Source organism: Eleginops maclovinus, chromosome 21, assembly GCF_036324505.1.
Source record: "Eleginops maclovinus isolate JMC-PN-2008 ecotype Puerto Natales chromosome 21, JC_Emac_rtc_rv5, whole genome shotgun sequence".
NCBI classification, from domain to species: Eukaryota; Metazoa; Chordata; class Actinopteri; order Perciformes; family Eleginopidae; genus Eleginops; species Eleginops maclovinus.
Window position 1 is genome coordinate 15,616,111 of NC_086369.1, and position 14,140 is coordinate 15,630,250.

Sequence of the window (14,140 nt, forward strand, 5' to 3'; positions counted from 1 at the left end):
AAAATGTAATATATATTTGTTTTAATTAATGTAACACTACATTTATGGTGAACCTAATTATTTATAGAGCTATTTGACACTAATAATTGCAACATAACAAAACATACTCCCAATTTAACTGGATTTTTGTGTGAATGTAAAGCATATATTTAGACTCTCGGGCGTGTAAGCACTTAATAATTCCTTATAACTACATGGTGAACACTTTAAGGAAGAACCACTTCTGTTTGTTGTTTGTTTTTTCGTATATGCATTACATTAAACCAACATTATTTTGTTCTTCATTTGAAAATAAGTGTTTCCTAGGCAGCACTAAGATGTAATCCTGTATAATGGCACTTTGGTGCAAGTGGAAATAGAAATGGGATGATCCTGACAAAATAAAGCACCACCAAACGATCAGTAAACATCAGTTTATTGAAAACATTCTATCCAGAATTTTCTGTTATCAAATCAAATGTAAAGGGGGTTAAAAAAAACACCACAATGAAGTGAAGTAAGTAAATAACACTCATCAGTGAGAGAGGGACAAATCAACAGTATGAGCTTAAACACTCCAGTTTCTTCTCAAAAAGGCGTCTCTTGTTTGGATATAAAAACAACCTGATCCTCTACCGTAAAGAGATGACATCAGAATAGGAACTCAAAGGGAACTCAGCAGCTGCAATGTGATGATTAAAAAACCTGATTCAGTTTTGAACCACTTTACATTAAAGGTACTCTATTCCTCAAAAAACACACACGCTTCAGTCCCGTGTCTGAATTATCCGTCGCTCGTGTTTCCCCAGCAGGTATCGGGGGGAAATGCACCTCTTCTGTCCCAAAGCAAAGAAGACAAACTTGCGTACATCACAAACCTTTTTTTTTCTTTTTTACTTTTACATTTTTCTCATCATCACAACACTCTACAAGTTGCTCAGTTCACTCAAGATGCATGGGAGAGAAAAGGTTAGCTCCGAATGCTGTCAAAGCTGGCAAGATGCAGAGGAGTGATGCATCTGTCTGATGTATCTGCAGAGAAATGAAAACACTATTACTTTAAGTCTGCTCCGGCCCTGCGCTGTTCCCATCTCCTGCTGCTGTGATCGAACTGGTGCAGACTAATTACTGAGCTGTCTGCCTCTGTCTATACGCTGGCAGATTACTTTGTGACTGTGTGTGTGTGTGTGTGTGTGTGTGTGTGTGTGTGTGTGTGTGTGTGTGTGTGTGTGTGTGTGTGTGTGTGTTCAAGATAGGAGCAAAGAAGAGGGTTGCTTTTTAAATATGGCCAAACAGAAAGACAACACACAGATGTGCAACGTGTATCGAAAAGGAACATTTTATTCAGTCTCTGCAAACCTGTGTGTGTGTGTGTGTGTGTGTGTGTGTGTGTGTGTGTGTGTGTGTGTGTGTGTGTGTGTGTGTGTGGAAAAGAAGATGTCAGAGCATGGATGTAAATAATACATACATGACATTGAATGCAGAAAAAAATGCACACAATGATAGTAAATAACATAAAAACTGACAGTAAGAAAACAACTCGGACAATGACAGAGTGAGACAGAAGGTGTGTGTGTGTGTGTGTGTGTGTGTGTGGGTGTGTGTGTGTGTTGTTTATGTCTAATCTCTCTGGGTATTGCAGGATGTTTTCCAGCGAGTGTGTAAGGCTGATCCGTCCTTTCTGCAGAGTGTGTGGGGATAATCGCATCAGGGCAAACACAAAAAAGTCAATTAAGTTGTCCGTCAGACACCGGCCTTTATTCGGACTCTGTCTTATTGTCCTGCTCGGTGAAACTAATCCTCTAAAGCTAATAAAGCAACACATAAAGACATCGGTATGAGTGTGTGTGCTGACAGTTTGAGGACACACGGAAGAGCAAAAGCCAATCAAACAAAGAAGGTGAAGCTTTATTGTTATTTATTTTACAAAGCATCAATAAAATCAGCCCTGAAGATATTTAGAGTAAATGTAAAAACTCGCCCTACGGTATAAAAGTCTGTTTTGATACAAAGAGGCTCCTGCAGTAGAAGAAGGTCAGAAGACAATCAGACTTTAAGTACTTAAAAAGAAACAAGTATTCTAAAAGTGCGCGTCAAAAAGTGAGTTAGTTCAAATGAAAATGGTGCAACTCTCTTAAAGCGACAACATGCAATGCAATTAATCTGGAAGATGCATTTCCTCAACTACTCTTGGATGTGTGTGTTAGTAAATGGGCATTTTGTATATTTTAATGTTAGTGTATTAATGTTTTTAGACGAAGCATGCACAAACGTTGAAGTGTTATCCAAATTAGCTGATTATTCCAACAGAATTTGATTAGGTTAGTAACTAATTCCAATAAATAGAATCGTCCTCGATTTAAAAAACAGCAAGCTCCTATAATGAGCTTTACAAATCAGAATATGTGTGCTATTCATTTGAGAAATACATGCTTTAAAACAACTTCAATATGCTTTATCACATTTATTTCAGTGAGGAATCTGGGACAAATTTAAAGTTTAATAATGGATAATCAGGAATAGTGTTTATTCTAAAAGGTCCATTTCTTTCCAGCGAGACAAAAGGACATCTGGATTAACGCACAGAGTATTTCATCTAGTCCTTTGTGTTCATCACATGATTACATATTCAATTTCCTCTCGTCAAAGAGTCCCTTCATCATCAGCATCATCATGCTGGTGTAAACCTCCGCTCCGCTTTCTCATATGTCAGTGACGCCCGTTCGTACTGATCCAGGATTGCACTATTCTCAAGAAGTCTACATGATGGAGACAATGCAACATAATGTAGAACATAAGCACACACACACACACACACACACACACACACACACACACACACACACACACACACACACACACACACACACACACACACACACACACACACACACACACACACACACACACACACACAGGACAGCACATTGTTCACAGTAAAAGACACAACTATCGGTAACACTTCCTGTGATCGCTCCATTGTGTGCAAGCATAAAGCTGCAGACGTGCACTGTTGTAAATATGCACTGAAATGCAACTTCTTTATGCAGATATTTGCATATTAAATGTTATTAATCTAACTTAAGATAAAACTGCATCATATTGTGCTTATTGCAGCTCCATGAAAGCCTGGTGATGGAGCACACACATGAAGTGTTACACAGGCAGAAATACTACTGTATGCTTCACAATTAACCAAAACACAAAATCATAAACTACAGAAATCATGCAAAACTACAGAGGAACTCGGCATAAAGGTGTCATCAGTCAGTACTTACAGAGTTTAATAAGGTAGTTAACTAATCTCAATAGCTTTCTTTAGTGTGTGCAAAGATATCCCACTGATTTAGTGAATGAAAAGATTGTACGGAAGAGGATTAGGGACAAATGTCAGAACTTTGACTTTTCAGAAATGAGAGCATAAAGTTCATTTTTATTAAAAAAAATATATTTGAGTTCTGAGATTAAAGTCAGAGTTCAGATGATAAAGACAGAACATATTTCTTAATTTATTTGAGTTTATATTTGAGCTAAACTGGGACATTTTTAGGAACATTTATTACTCCTGTAACTTTACACTTGTGACTTTAATCTCAGAATCAGATCTAAATCAAGAACTCAAACACATTTTTCACAATGAGTCCTAATCTTCTTCCATGATAAGGTGTCTGCTTTATAAATGTGTGCTTTTATGTGGATTTGACAAGCTTCTTTACATACATAAAGATAAGTGTGATTTTCTGAAGGTAGGGAAGTGCAGAGGTTAGCCACATTGTTCGATAACAGCTTCAACTACAGATGAAAAAAGTCCATGCTGATGAAAATCCACTGAGTGAGACCATGTATGTCCTCAGGAGACATACAGCAAACTGGAGCATCACACACACACAAAAAAAAACTTACAAGGAGGGCAAGATGGCCGCAAGCAAGAAAACCATCTTGGTGAAAATGAACAAATAAAAGAACCCGCGCAAAAAAATCACAGAAAAGGAAAAGATAACTGACATAAAGTATATAAACTGACTGGGCAGATGATGACTACACAACAACATTTAGAGATTTCCGTTGGATAAGGAGTGCTTACCTTGAGATTGTCTCTTAGACCCTAGTTGTGTTGTACTCTGATTCATGTTTGCTCAAAGAGCCAATGAGGCAGAACCTGAAATGTCACGGCTCTTTCTTTAATATCAAACTGGCTTTGCATAGAGAGGTCAGAATGCACAGTGTGCTACAGAACAGAAATACACTTCATTAGTGCTTCGCTACGCTCTGGGAGCCTGGCATGCAGAAAGTGAATGAACAGTCAAGAACACTGTAGGAGGAGCACATAGAAAGTGCATGCAGGAAGGCGTTATCTCCAGGAATGCACACTTCTTAAACATGTACGGTTACTTTTCAAGCTGTCAAGGGGCAAGTACACAGCATACTACTGTTTTACTTTATAGAAAATCTGGTTCATGCCAAAATATTTAGCTAAATATAAGTATTTTTGCAGCAAGAAATGCATATTTCTGCACGCATACCCATTAGTCTCAATGAGGCACAAATTCAAGCCCTTGCATTAACAGTTAAAGATAATGAATATCTTCTAAAATGAGGTCTGCATTGACACATTTCAAAGTACAATTGAGTAGAAAGAGCTGTAAATCATGACTTTAAGGGTAAAACTAGCAGGGGGCGCTTGACATGTTCAGTGATGAGCATGCAAGAGGGGACATAATTTAGCCCTTTGTGAAAAACAAAGTTTTATGATAGAAAGGAGGAGAAAGAACAGGGGTTAATGCAACAAAAAGAAGCGTTTTATATTATAAAAAAAACATGAGGAAGCTAAAATAAGAGGAAAACAAAAGTAAATGCTTCCCACACACTCTCCCCATCGTTAACTGCTGCTCTCTGCTCATCAGAAATCTATGGATACTGACCGCTGTACTGCCTTTTCGTGGCGGGAGAGCCGGTGGCTGGTGGTGGGAACTTCCTCCATGTCGTCGTCCATGTCGCAGCCGTTGTCCGCCGCCTCCTGCGAGTAGCTGTGCTTCATCACCAGGATGCTGCGGCGGTTCCCGGAGGACGGCAGCAGGGGGCGCACCGCCATAGGCGGCTGCGGGAGGTCCGTTAGCAGAGCGGCGGCGTCGCGGGCGCTCAAGTTGCCGCGGCTTCCTCGCCCGCTGAGGGACAGCTGGGATATGTGTGCGGAGCCTGGGTTGGAGGAGGAGCCACAGTGGTGATCGTGGATGCAGCGCGAGGAGGCGCGGCGCAGGGCGTGGTAGTTCTCAAAGTCCTCGGCCAGGTCCACCAAGTCAGCGGAGGCGGCGGCGGCGGTGGCGCTGCGTAATGTGCACAGCTCGTAGTGCGGCGGCTCGAACACCTCCTGGAACATGGTGGGGTCGAAGTCTTCCCGCCGCAGGATGTACTTCTTCCGCGGCTGCTTGATCTGCACGATGACGGAGACGATGAGCAGGATGAGGACGACGCAGCAGGTCACGCCGATGATGGTGCTGTTTGTGTTGTTCAGGTTGTCCAAGATGTTTGCTTTCCTCTTCTCTGCAGGGGAAGAGACATCAGAGAGGGAAGATGGTACATCAATGAGAATATAATAACAGCTCTATTCCCGGTTAGTCGACCATTAAACACTTCGCAGACTACACCAAACAGCCTGTGTGTCTGTCTCCGATATTGGCTGAAAAAGTGTTAGCAAGTCTAGCTCCCTACCCTGCAGTAGTTACCAAACCATGCAGTACCTCTGAGAGAGGTTTCAGGTCTTGTCTAGATGGTTACCCTCGATTTGCACGGCTCTGAAACTCTTGCAAGATTCACTTCAAAATAACCCATCCCAACTTCCAACCATTCGAGTTCAATGTCTCATCTTCATTATCTTGCAAGAGTTTTGCAAATCGAGGGTAACCATCAAGACAAGATGCTGTTCTTCGTCCAAGTAAATTAAGTGTTCAAACCAACAGAGCAAATGTTTTGGGCGCAATTTCATACAGTGTCAAAGCAAAGACTCATGCACATTTGCAGCAGGTAATGCAAATCAAACATTGTAATTATGTGTGGGAGACATTCACTTGACTTTTTTCTTGAGGCGGATCTAATGTCTAAAAGTACTACCAAGAACTTCAAGAGTTAATCTGCCACTGTTGTAGTAACGAAGCTGTGTGATAAAGGACATCTGGACAGGAATAGCAACAGTCAGGGTGAGGCTGAGCAACTGGTTATAAATATTTCCTTGGCAACAACTCAAAAATAGATACCATAGCTCACATGTACAACACCATTTTGAACACATGGACGTGCACAAGAGTCTGTGGGTTTCATATGATGATAAAACGAGAGAGAGAAGGTCACAGCTAAGCTACGCTCTGTTGTCACGAGGGAAACCCGGCAGAGAGGCAGTCTGACGGGAGATCTGTGACATTTACATGCTGTATGAACATGTTACACAGCAGCTTCAGTGACAGTGAATGGGTACAATCAGAAGTGTAAAGGGGAAGGGGATAAAACCTGACATTTTATCTCTAATGAGGACAAATGTAGCCCGTGTAACAAGAGTGCAGAGGGAAGATGGAGTGAGAAACACGGCCTCCTGCACCTTTACAAGCGCTGACTGCAGGCTGGAGCAGTTTCTCAGTGTGAGTGAGGAGTCGGCTCGAAAGGATTTAATTAATTGATGCAATTTGTCATTTACTCTGCTTAAGAGAGAGTAACAGTACTGTGAATACAGAATCAACTCGATTACATGCAGGAGTGGAAGGGTAACTGTGGGGCAATGTTACTGCAGAGCAGCTGTAGATAATGGTACCACAGTAGTAGAGATACATCAGAGCCGAGGACAGCAGCGAACAGAAAACCATATCGTATTTATGGGCGTGGGAGTTGCTGGAGGGCTCTGTATAGATGCCACCTTATGTACAGTGAATACAGTGATGTGCTATGAACGGTTGAGGAAAAGATCATTAATTAATTGGCGCTATAATGCAGAGAAAAACTTCCCATGAGTCTACAACATGTCTACGAAATCCTGGATAAATGATGGAGCTGCCAGCAGCAGACGCCGGGGATCAATGTATGGATCCAGTGGCTTTAAAATTCAGAGTGCAGAGAGAGAGATCAAACTGCAGGGGAAATGAAGGAACTGATGGTATCACAAAGTCAGAGAGTACATAGGTCCTTGATGCCTCGAGCCACAGACACAGGGAGGAAGGCAGCAGCTTCAAAGACCTGGACCACAAACCAGGTCAGCGGTCGCATACAATCAAGCTCTCTAAGGTTTATCGTTTAGCATATAGAGCAATATCAATCACAGTAAAATGTATTTGAGACTTTATCCTTAACAATCAAACTATAAACATACATTCAATTCCGCCTACCCCCTGAAAAACCAGTGAGAAGTATATATCAAATATTATTACGTTTATCAAATAAGAGAAATAAGAAAAATACAAATAACCCAGGGCTTCTAATTAAATTGAAAAAATGCTAAAAATGCTACAGAAAAAACACGACAATAAAGTATAAATGTAAAAAATAAACGGCTAATCAAAGTAGGTGATATTTAATCTGGAGTGCAATAACTGTCTCTTTGTCAATCATTATCAACCGTTATTCAAAAATACATGTGGGCAGTGTGTGCAAATGAGCCATCTGTGACATCCCTTTGTGTATTCCTTAAGATAAAGCTACATAAATATTGAGTTTCAGGTGACAGCAATACAGACAAAGTGAGAACTTGTTCATTTTCTCTGTGAAAAGTAGTATTGGAGTGTGTAACGCTCATACAGCAGTGTTCAAACCGCTCTGCCACCCTGTCGCTCTCCATGGTGCTGAAACACTTAAGCGTACGGCCTTTTTTCCCGGTGATAAAGTCTATCATCTCACCTTTACATTGATTCTCATCCCAGGGATAGACACAGTTCTGCATGCCGTTACACACCAGCGTGTTGTTGATGCACATGTTGCTGTGGCAGAAGAAGGCATCGGCGTCACATGGAGCTGGAAGGAGGAAACACACAAACACAATGACACAAATATACTCCCCTTAACATCATGCCATACGCACATTCAATTATTTACACTTTTTCAGTATTTGTGCTCATAAACAGAAGCAAATGTGTCTTACATTTTGGATACCCTGCAACAAATCAGTGTTTACTCAGGGCTGCAGTCACGTAGCCAGATTTCGACATATACATTTGGAGGTGCATTATTAAAATCAGACCAGAACCCATCTGTTCTCCATGAATTTTCATAGAGACAACTTCTAATATACAAATGAACATCCCAGATGTGTGTGTACGGTAAGAGTGTGTAGTAACTCTGAGGATCTGTGATGATTACAGTTACACATTTATCCAAAGCCTCTTACAATAAGTGCATTTCATCATAAAGCTAACGTTGGAGGCTCTATTGTATACATATACAGTTTAAATGATGAGATACTATTTAAACTCAAGGTGCCCTTACTCTCAACGACCAATCATACTAATGCATGAACCAGCTGATTGGCCAGTTCATTGCTTCATGCTGTCGCGGTATCACAGGGAGGGAGAGAGCAACTGTAAGCTAACCACAAGCTAATAAGTTGTCTTGTTTAAATGCACAATATGCATTATTCTGTCCTCACAGTAATCACATTTCAGACCTTTGCGGTGGAAATTCTGCACGTTATTATTACACTCATCTAAAGTGTGATTTTACAGTAATTTGCCTGAACATTGCAGTAAAAAGTAAGTAACAGTATAATATTTACTTCCTAAAGGTAGTGGATAGAACCATAAAGTAGCACTACTTGAAGTAAGGTTCTAAATGGTCTGTTAGTATGCTAAAGTACAATCAAGAGTTTATAGTATAGTTAAATAAAGCTTTTATTCCCTAAGTCTGTTTCTATCTTTCGGTCTCGCTTTGCTTTTATCCATAAATGTACTCCTAAGAAGAGTGAACAAAACGCGATGTTTCAAGATGTATTCAAATGATCGTGTCTCCTATCAGGGTTTTCATGGGCAAATGTAAAATGTGCATGAAAGGAAATAATTCTCTCTCGTCTCACACATAAAACACCACCCCCCCGAAAGTGGTCCTAAAGCAGCCTACCATGCAGAGGTTTGGCAGAGCTCGGGGACTGACAGCGTTACCACTGTGATACATGGCTGTTCCATCCCAGCCCTCTTCCCGAGTGAATAATAACACCCTGAATTAGAGTGAATAATCTCCACCTCTCTCTGAATCCCAGCCCGTCTGACAACACTTCCTGACTCACATTGTCCCTGTGAGTTCTCAGTCTTACACTTCCTGTCAATAACCAGCAGAGGGAGCCCACTCCTTCTCCTCCTGCCTCCTCCACATGCATGAAACCAGACTGAGATCCACATTTATCTCCTGCTAAATTAATTTCAACACATCTTGTAATATTTTTGCACGCACAAAAGCACATCCCAGTCACTGCGGGAAGCATAAATCAACGCTTAAACGAGAGTCTGATGAAAACAGTCGGGGTGTTTCTGCAGAGCGTAGAGTCTTGTGCAGAGAAGCAACACATGGTTATCACTCTGCTCTCTTCTTCTTCTCTCTTATTTATAAAACCCCCCTCGCCTCACACTACGTTGGAGGTCTTCTGCCCCAGGGCGAACTAGCAGACAAGCTGTAAACACAGTTGACAATTCAGTTTGATTACCCCACACTTAATCTCAAAGTAACCGAGATACAAAGTGCTCAGAGAGGATCTAATCTGATCTGAGCTCCAGCAGAGATCCATACTTTAACAGATTATTAGCACACTGTGTTGTTCTCAGACGCTCTCATGCATTCAGCAGAAGAAGCTTTGCAAGAAACCAGAAGTGATGTGTGCAGTGAAGCCGGAGCAGATCTCCCTCCGCAGCCCCAGAGATATCTGTTGATGAGGCGTAACAATGCTGACAGCCCAGAAGTCACACAGGCACGTTTATCACCTAACACATAATTGCTTCTTGGGTAAAGATAGGCTTCACTTTCTTCTACGTCACACTGGCAATCTAACACTGTAGGTGTGCCTGTGTGTGAGCCTGTAAACAGATCTGCAGGTGTGAACGCGGTGGAGGTGGAGGTTTGGGAACGTTTCTGGTCCCACTGGGAAGCAGCAGCTGTGAACAACCGGAAAAGCTGCAGCAGGGGAGAGTTTAAGGTACCAAAAAGTTCCATATAAGCTGCAAAACACACTCTCTGGTAGAAGTTACACACTGTGTTCCTTTCACCTGGGGAGGGGAATTAATTCACTTCATACTGTTCTTCTCCGGTGCACATACTACCTCCCTATAAGCTCTTTCAATAGCAATGACTTTCAAAATGTTTTGGTTGCACTTCATATGACAACCACGTCCATAATGCATTATAAATATACTTATTAAGGTTATAATCTACTTACAGGTATAATAGGGATAAGCACCAATCAATATGCATGCTACTTTCCAACAACCATCACTTAAGTATCGTATACTTATAGAAAATAATAGCAGCTCACTCACTTATATTTCTTCTTGCTAGGATAATAACATATTATATTTCCTTTAGTTTAATTTCAATCACAAATCTGTTTTCATGGGACTTCTCCTCTAAAATCTGAATGTCAGGCGGCATTTCATCCACTCTGTCGAGTCATTAAAATACTTTCCTCGCCTCCCTGTGCTCCGTGTGCCCTTCCAGCTTCCAATGAGATGAAATCAACACCAAAAATGCACTTAATGTAGGCATACAGGGTGCACACGGGTTATAACAACCTGTCAAAACCTTGTGACAAAATGCTGATGCGTGTAGATTTAGGCTGCTGGTTGGCTCCACTACTTCTAGTCTAGCAGTGTGTTTTACTTTTAACACTTTAAAGACATTGCTCTGCAGCAGCAGTGTGTGAAGACAGTGACTCTGCACCCGGTCTGTTGTCTGCACACTGTTCCTCCGCCGCTGACAGGAAGCTGCAGCGCTGCTGAGCGGAGCGGGGGACTCAGTCTGGATGCTATCCTGGCTCCAAAACGGCAGGACAGGCTCCCCATTGATACCAGAACAGCAGAGAGTCTACACATCTTCAACGCTGACTGAAAACCCAGCTGTTTCTACTGCATCTCTGCCATTAAACTCAATAAAAACTGCAGTATTAAAGAGCCCATTTGAAACTAATGCACCAGCACTTGTAGCTCATCATTTATACTTCATATACGCGCTCTAACATTAGCTTTATGGGGAAATGCACGAAATAAATCTAGAAGCTGTAATCATCACACAGACGTTCAATCTTTTGATGATTTGAAGCTTATAAACCTGCATGTTTCTTGTTAATTGCACTTATTTTAAGTCACTTTGGGTAGTACGCCACATATATGATGTACTGATGCTCGGGTCTGAGGTGGGGGTCTGGCTGCGGACCGCCTGAGTGACTTAGGCTGAGGCGTTGCCCGGGCAACAGCACGTCCTGGCCTCACAAAGGAGGACACAACACAAACAACCCGCCGCTCCTCCGAGATGCTGTAGTCAGTAAACCTCAGCACCACCACACACAGCCAATAGAGAGTTAGAATGGCCTTTCTTAAACATCGGGAACTAGTTTGTGACATTTAGGAAATCCAATCCACCATGCAGCGTGACGTAACGTTTAATTCTTCGCTTTTAATAAGAAGTGACTTTCAAATACATGCCTTTATTCATGATGCATCAGGATGACACACTGTGGCAATAATAGAGCGATCTGAAAGGATGCATCTGAGCCCTCTTTTTAAGTGCTCTGAGCAAAAAATACAACAAATCTTTGCAGCATCTGGGTTGTTTCCAAGATGCGACTTAAAGCTCCCATAAACACCAAAGTCGGACCCCCCAACGTGGAAAAAACGGACCATCAGAGCAGCACATGAATGCACCACTCACCAGTTATACCACATTTGATGTTAATCTTTGACCTCATCCACTCTGCTGTGAGAGGATTCCTCTTCAAGCTGTGGAGAGGAAGTGCAGTGTGTGTGCATGTGTGTGTGTGTTTGTGTGTGTGTGTGTGTGTGTGTGTGTGTGTGTGTGTGTGTGTGTGTGTTTGTGGCATTTAAAGGCGCTGAATGACATTGACATACTGTATACTGAAGCCTCAGACCCTCTTCATTCACCTCACTAGTACAAAGGATGCCCTCTGCGACCCCTGTCAAACTACAAGCTGCCATCAGTGAGGAGGCAGTGAATGAGGAAGAGGAAGAGTTACTGTGTGTGTGTGTGAAAGTGTGTGTACATACTGTAGCTCATCCTTTGTCTCACTCTCTCTCCCTCTGCATCCAGCACTGAGCTAAATCCACCAGTGCTATCACATGCACACTAACCCAGAGGCGATATTCCCTATAAAGGAAATCACATACCTCGGTTTGCTGCTTTCTGCCGTTTAAACGCTCATAAAAGTGAATGGAAACCTGTGACAGCACCTTTCCTATTACCAGAATCTGATATAGGTCACCATAAACGTGGTCACTGTGCCTCCTCCTCCTCCTCCCCCTGCCTTTAACGGCGACTACTAAACACCTGACTTGTTTTTTACTGTGCCTCCAGTGTGGCTGTCACGCAGCGCCGGTCTGATTAATAAGGCTAATCAGGTTCCCACAGTGGGTGGCTCACGGTGCTGTAAACATCTTTATGACAAACAGTGTGTGTGATAGCTCACGCTCTTGGTAGGTGGTGAACAGGATGCGGAAGCGGCTCTTGCGGCTGGCCTCGTCCGCCCACATGCGGATGACGCCCAGCGTGGAAACCAGCATGATGTCGTTGGCCACGGTGGAGCAGAACTTGTTCTTCAGGTCCTCCACCGAGCTGAGAGGAGGAGAGGAAAAATCCATGTGTATCATCTCAGTAACCCACACAGAGAATTTACAAGATATCAAAACCCTGTAACTCTACTTTATCTTCAGCCAGATAACAATTTAGATGTTGAGCTCTCAATAATTCAATTTCATCCTCAAAATATCAAATATTGTTTTCTTTGATGGTGATTCTATCAGCTCACTATCTTGAGATCAAAATAACTCTCTGGCTCTTCGATCAAAGAAACAGTTTGATATTTGGAATAAAAACTGGTGGAAACATTGATAGCCCTCACCTGCAGAGAGACATGTCAATCTATACGTGTGTTTACTTTTACACCTGTGCCTATACTTTCTGAAAGGCCATAAAATAAAGACATTTTCCGAGTCTGAGATGTGTCAAGGATTGGCAACAGCATTGATTTTGAGGCAATGTTTTATTTTTTGGTCACACTTTAAAAGAGAAGTGCTCTTAAACTACTTGACAATTCCTCTTTTGACAGAGAACTTTTCCTGTAAAGAAAAGTAAGATCTGTTACTCAATCTGGGTCTTTAGTTCCCAGTGTGTTAAGCTAAGGAAGGACAGAGGAACTGACAAGACCACTGGTGTGTTGTCGTTATGTCAAGATAATGATTGAGTCGTGATCCGGAGATTAAGGAGTCATGCGTAACTGAATCCTCTGTGTGATTTATTAAAATGAAATCAAAATAAAAAGGTTAGAATGTCTCACCTGCCACCGTCATACACCGCCACAAAATTGCGCTTGCACTCGTTGGAGTTGGCCATCTCATAGTCGAGAAACCTCAGGTAGATCTGTCCAACACAGAGAGGGAGTTTAGAGACATGAGGACGTGACGGAGAAAATAATTCAGCTCCTTCATTTTCCTGATTATCCAGCGGCTCTGTGATGAAACCGGACCGACAGACCGCTGCTCGTACAAAGTCATTACACCCAGACTGACAGAGGCTATTAGCTTAAGACTCATTATTCATATCTGTTGAGATAAAGGGTTACACAAAACCTTGTGAAAGTTTAAGAAGACCTTGCATATTTAAGTTATTTTAGACCCTTTATGGACTTCAAACACGTATAATACAAAGCATGGCTGATATAAGGACTGTTTAATCACACCGGCAACCCCTCCGTGAAACACACACTTCCTTATTGCCTGTGTATCATCCGTGACTGCCTGTCACTCATTCATCAAGGGGGAGATCGGCCAATCACAGATCTGGTTCTGGTCCGACGCTCGCCATCATTACGGTGGTTAATTGTGTGACAGTGAAATGTGATGCCCGGAGAGGAAAGCTGCAGATGGAGGCGGAAAAAGAACCCGCGGTGTCAACTCGCCTCCAACAACATGACAGGTGA

The 14,140-nt window shown here is 42.2% G+C and overlaps 1 protein-coding gene across 1 annotated transcript in view; it reads right to left on the reverse strand.

Annotated features, from left to right (window-relative positions):
* Positions 1-453: 453 nt before the first annotated feature.
* The window catches only part of neto1l (neuropilin (NRP) and tolloid (TLL)-like 1, like), a 75,105-nt gene continuing 61,418 nt past the window's right edge, over positions 454-14,140 (reverse strand). Inside the window, exons 8-12 of the mRNA XM_063912298.1 lie at positions 13,499-13,581; positions 12,632-12,777; positions 7,855-7,968; positions 4,902-5,520; positions 454-1,011 (exon numbers count right to left, since the gene is read on the reverse strand). Of these exons, the coding sequence (XP_063768368.1) occupies positions 966-1,011; positions 4,902-5,520; positions 7,855-7,968; positions 12,632-12,777; positions 13,499-13,581 (1,008 nt within the window). The 3' untranslated portion in view covers positions 454-965. The remainder of the gene's footprint in view (positions 1,012-4,901; positions 5,521-7,854; positions 7,969-12,631; positions 12,778-13,498; positions 13,582-14,140) is intronic.